Source organism: Kogia breviceps, chromosome 12 (assembly GCF_026419965.1).
Source record: "Kogia breviceps isolate mKogBre1 chromosome 12, mKogBre1 haplotype 1, whole genome shotgun sequence".
In the NCBI taxonomy this organism is placed as follows: domain Eukaryota; kingdom Metazoa; phylum Chordata; class Mammalia; order Artiodactyla; family Physeteridae; genus Kogia; species Kogia breviceps.
This window is the reverse complement of record NC_081321.1, coordinates 83,741,669-83,747,668: the sequence shown is the minus strand read 5'-3', so window position 1 is coordinate 83,747,668 and position 6,000 is coordinate 83,741,669. Positions and strand designations below refer to the sequence as shown.

Here is a 6,000-nt window from a genome sequence, read left to right as displayed (position 1 = left end):
AAAAGGTTTCTTCCCAGGGTTTCTTATGGAATGTTGAGGATAAACCATAGCTTCCAAGAAAGACTGCCTAAATCCTGCCTCCTCTCTAGGGCTTATTATTTGCTAGCCTCCATCTTTTATCAAAGTCTTTCTTTTCTTTTCTTTTTTTCCTCCAACTGTTCCAATCTGGTTTAGCTGGGCTAGTTCAAGGAAAGAAGGAAGAGAGAGATCATGGCCCAAGTTTGGGCCAGAGAAGTAACTGTGCAAGAGCACCTCCCTGTGGCTGAGTGTCAGGAGAGCAAGAAACTTTAGCTCCTGGATCTACCCAAAGCAAGAGAGAAATGCAAGCAAATTTGTGGGAAGTGTAACTTTGGAGTTTATAAGTGGCGTTTTCCCTAGACCATCGTGTCTTTAGCACCGCAGGGTTACAGACCATGAGGTCTGAAGTGCAGAAAAAAGATAGGTTCGGAATAGCCACTAAAGTTTTTACTTTTTAATTTTTATTTATTTTATAGAAATACAGTTGATTTACAATATCAGTTTCAGATGTACAATATTATATTAGTTTTAGGTGTAGTACATAGTGATTCAATATTTTTCTAGATTATACTCTCTTCAAAGTTATTATAAAATATTGTCTATATTCCCTGTGCTGTACATTATATCCTTGTATCTTATTTATTTTATACATAGTAGTCTGTACCTTTTAAAACTCCACCCCTATCTTGCCTCCTCCCTGCTTCCTTCTTGCCACTGATAACTAATTTGTTCTCTATATCTTTAAGTCTGTTTCTATTTTGTTATATTCATTTCAATTTTTAGATTCCACATATAAATGATAACATACAGTATTTGTCTTTCTCTCCCTGACTTATTTCACTAAGCATAATACCCTCCAGGTCCATCCATGTTGTTGCAAATGACAAAATTTCACTTTTTTTATGGCTGCATAGTACTCAATTGTGTATATATACCACGTCTTCTTTATCCATTCATCTGTTGGTGGACACTTAGGTTGCTTCCATATCTTGACTATTATAAATAATGCTGCTGTGGGAGTTCCCTGGTAGTCTAGTGGTTAGGATTCTGCACTTTCACTGCAGAGGCCTGGGTTCAATCCCTGGTTGGGGAACTGAGATCCCGCAAGCTGTGCAGTGTGGCCAAAAAAAAAAAATGCAGCTGTGAACATTGGGGTGCATATATCTTTTCAAATTAGTGTTCTCATTTTCTTTGGATGTACAATACCCAGGAGTGGAATTGCTGGAACATATGGTAGTTCTAGTTTTAGTCACTGAAATTTTTAAAGCCATGAATGTAATTTAACAGGAACACTATTACAGGCAATCATTTTTTGTTTTGTTGCTAAAGCTGTTGGATACATGTAAGAGTGATTTATTTTTTGGCTGAGTGTATATGACAGGAAAATAATGTTTAAATCAATACATAAATCAAAGCATCTCCACTAGCGTTATTAATCTAGAAGGAAGTGTTACATAGACAATATAAAAGGAAGGACATTTAGTCTATATTTTCAAATAGGACTTGATCATTTTAAAGTTCACTGGCAAAATTTTTCACCAAGTTAGTATAGATTATATGCTACTTCATAAAAGATAGCAGTAATGAAGTTTGGGTTTTTGTTCCGTTTTTCAGTATTTGCTTTCAGAGAAAAATCCTAAAACTTGTAGGGATTTCTGATGCCAGAAAATTTTGATATGTAAGAGTATATTTAGCCATCAGGGTGACTTAGATCATGGTAAGTGGCATATGTATAATTATAATTTGCATTCCAGTTATTTAAACTGAGATATCCTTGATCTGGTTGAACACACTGTGAGTAGAAGATCTCTTTTTCCAAGAAATAAGATGGAGACAGTCTTTGGAGAATGGCCTCACTGAATTGGTAAGTTAACTTTCTTCGGATTTTGATGACTTCCCCAGTTCTTCCATAATTCCTCAGCGCTCTGGCCATTTTCTGGTAAGTCATGGTCTTCCGATTGCCTTTTCTTTTCCCCCAAAGTTGGGCAAGTTTTTCTTTGTTTTTTGACACAAACTGAAAGATGCCTTTCGTTTGATCTATCCATTGAATACAAGATGCCATCTCGGGATTACACAGGGATTCATGAAGGTATTCAAACAGTCGGAGCTTCTTCCTGCCTAAAATAAAGGAAAAATATGTCATACTTCACCATGGCTCTACACAAGGAACATCCTCAGGAAGGGTTTGTTGAGTGACTACAGAATTCAAAGTTGCATTGGGACTGGTGGTTTTCTTCCTACTCACCCCTTAGAATGCATTTATGGTATCATTTTTGGGGACTTGAAAATCGAGGATCTATTTGGCCGACTGCAGTTTCAACTGAACCTCTCTTTGTTAGGGAAGTTGTCCCAAATTTTGTACCGTCCTTCACTGGAGAAGGGAAGCATGGCGCCTCTCTACTCGAGTCTCCCATTTGTCAAGTGGTCTTTTGTCACAGTTAAATCTTGACTTCTAATTTTATGTTGTATGTTAAACTGTCTACAGAACAACAAGACTGAGCAAAATGGACTGCAAAGTTTAGTGGTTTTAAAGAGAAGTCTCAAAAGCCATTTCCAAAAGGCAACTCATTTGAAGGGGCTTTATTCAAATAAGTTAAGTCAAACGAGGTAAGGAAGGTGAAGGTATTTTGCAAAACGTAAGACAGTGTGCAAATACAAATGAAATCAGTGACAGACATGTAAAAATGCTAACTCTGGTTCTGCATAACTACTTGAAAAAATAAAGAATAGAAAAAAACCAGAGTCAAAATGCCAAAATATCTTCATGACATTTTGACATTCTTAGTGAGGAATGACAGTGAGCATTGTGGTATTTTTTCATTGCTGTGAAATAAAATGGTACTGCCAGAGTTTTTCATCTCTTTTAGGAGCACAGCCCTTTATATTTCAGAATAACTAGAAAGGAAACTTTGGGAAGATTTGTTGCTATGGTTTTTGCTTGTACGGTGGATTGGAGAACAAAGGTGACAACCGGTTTTGTGACTTCTGAATTGGCCTGTAAATACCATGTCCCACCAGATCTGTCAGTAGCTAAAAGCTCCACAGCCAAATTCCATTTTCCCCTTGAGAAAGTAGAATAGTGGATTCTCAAACTGCTTTAAACTGTCTCTGGGGTGTAATACTCATGCATCTGTCATCATTCATCCAAAAACCTCAAAGGTTTTTACAAAGATTATCTTTTGCGTTTTATTATCTTGAGTTTATGAATTGAGAAATGAAAGGGACTTACCAAAAAATACATCATGAATTAAAGTCACAGCCTTAAAGAAGTTCTCTGGCTCTCACCCAGTGGTCAAATCAATTATAATGGATCCTCATCTTTAAAAGTTTGTTTTTCAATTTTGAAAAAAAATGTTTAAATTTTTACTTTTTGAAATGAAAAGTATTATATGATAAAAAATTCAAACAAGCACAAACGTAAAAACTCCAATCTATCCTACATATTTCTAGAAAATAATTTATGTTTTGCATATATAAACATATGCATATCCTTTAAAAATTAAAAATAGTATCAGTATTTTGTACTTTTTCCAGTGAATAATATATCTTAAATAAATCATAGAACACTATAGAGATTAGCTGTAGATAGAAGAAATACTAAACTGTTGACAAAGGTTACTTGTGGGGCATAGCATGGGAAGGAAGAACATTTTTTCACTTATTCTTTACATACTTCTGAATCAGTTGAATTCTTTTTTTTTTTTTTTTTTTTGCGGTACGCAGGCCTCTCACTGTTGTGGCCTCTCCCGTTGCGGAGCACAGGCTCCAGACGCGCAGGCTCAGCGGCCATAGCTCACGGGCCCAGCCACTCCGCGGCATGTGGGATCTTCCCGGACCGGGGCACGAACCCGTGTCCCCTGCATCGGCAGGCGGACTCTCAACCACTGCGCCACCAGGGAAGCTCCGAGTTGAATTCTTAATAATGAGCATTATTACTTTTGAATTATGGGATTTAAAAGAATTAAAACAAATCCAAAATGTATTTAGAACTCTTTCTGTTTCAATACTTAAAGTATGCCTTTTGCTCTTTAATAACTATATATGTTCTATTTTTATGCATGTACTATTTTTCTCTCAATAATGAATTCCCGAAGTATTCTGAAATTTCATTGTTTTAAATGTATCACTATTTCAGGTGGAAGACTAAGCTATAAAAACAGAAAATGGTAAATGATACATTCCCTAATGGCAAAGATCCACAGCCGAAAACATCAGTGAAAAGATATAGGCGTCACACCCTGGATTTAGTAGCTAGTTGGTTTGTTTGTTTAAAAAAAAAAATAGGTGACAGAGGTAGAAGTGTTATTGTCCTCACATTAAATTACTACCATTATTTAATATTCAATAGTAATATTCAGTAGATTTACTTTACTTATGTGATTTTATACATTATTCCTTGCTGGATTAGAATATTACTGCATAGTTAGACTTTTATAATTCTAGGATACAGTATACTGTTTTATGAGAACAAAACTAGTTATCTCAAAAAATACTCATTTAAAATAATTTTAAGTATGGACAGCTACATGTAAAAGAATGAAATAAGAAGATTTTTCCACACATTTACAAAAATAAACTCAAAATGGACTAAAGACCTAAATGTAAGACCAGAAACCATAAAACTCCTAGAAGGAAACAAACCACTAGGCAGAACCTTTTTGACAAAAATTGTAGCAATATTTCTTTTGATCTGTCTCCTAAGGCAAAGGAAACAAGAGCAAAAATAAACAAATGGGACCTAATTAAACTTAAAAGCTTTTGCACAGCAAAGGAAACCATCAACAAAACAAAAGGGCAACCTACTGAATGGGAGAAAATATTTGCAAATGATATGACCAATAAATGGTTAATGTCAAAAATATGTAAATAGCTCATGCAACTCAATATCAAAAAACAAACAACCCAATTAAAAAATTGGCAGAAGACCTGAATAGACATTTTCCCAAAGACGTACAGGTGACCAACAGGCACATGCAAATCTGTGTGATGTTTATGCTCAACATCGCTAAAGATTCAGAAATGCAAATCAAAACCACAATGAGATATCACCTCACACCTGTCAGAATGGCTATAATTTTTTTAAAAATCACAAATAACAAATGTTGGCAAGGATGTGGAGAAAAAGGAGCCCTTGTACACTGTTGGTAGGAATATAAATTGATAGAGCCACTGTGGAAATTAGTGGGGAGATTCCTCAAAAAACTAAAAATAGAGCTACCAGGGACCTCCCTGGCGATCCAGTGGTTAAGACTCTGCGTTTCCAGTGCAGGGGGCTCGGGTTCAATCCCTTGTGGGGGAGCTAAGATCCCACGTGCCACATGGCACGGCCAAAAAAAACAAAAAAGAACTACCATATGACCCAGCAATTCCACTCTTGGGTACATATCCAAAGAAAATGAAAACACTAATTTGAAAAGTTACATGCTTTCCAATGTTCATAGCAGCATTATTTATAATAGCCAAGATATGGATGCAACCTAAGTGTCCATAAACAGATGAATGGATAAGGAAGATGTATATATACATACAATGGAATATTATCCATTAAACAAAGAATAAAATCTTGCCACTTACAACAAAGTGGATGGGCCTAGAAGGTATTGTGCTAAGTGAGGTAAGTCAGAAAGAGAAAGACAAATACTGTATGTTATCTCTTATATGTGGAATCTAAAAAATAAACAAAAAAAATTAACAAATTAACAAATGAATGTAACAGAATAGAAACAGACTCACAGATATAGAGAACAAACTAGTGGTTACCAGTGGGGAGAGAGAAGGAGGGAGGCGCAAAATTGGGGTAGAAAATTAAGAGCAAGATTGGGGTAGAAAATTAAGGAGCAAGATTGGGGGCAAACTACTATGTATAAAAGAAATAAGTTACAAGGATATATTACGCAGCACAGGAAATATAGACAATATTTTATAATAAAAATGCAGTACAAGCTATAAAAATTTTGAATCACTATGTTGTAAACCTGGAAC

The 6,000-nt window shown here is 35.5% G+C and overlaps 1 protein-coding gene across 5 annotated transcripts in view; it reads right to left on the bottom strand.

Annotated features, from left to right (window-relative positions):
* Positions 1-490: 490 nt before the first annotated feature.
* SPIC (Spi-C transcription factor) overlaps positions 491-6,000 on the bottom strand; it is a 52,871-nt gene continuing 47,361 nt past the window's right edge. For 4 of the 5 annotated variants that reach the window (XM_067009972.1, XM_067009969.1, XM_067009971.1 and 1 more), the window contains one exon: positions 491-2,136. In XM_067009972.1, coding sequence (XP_066866073.1) covers positions 1,709-2,136 — 428 coding nt within the window. In that variant the 3' untranslated portion in view covers positions 491-1,708. The remainder of the gene's footprint in view (positions 2,137-6,000) is intronic. The other variant, XM_067009973.1, reaches the window with a different exon arrangement.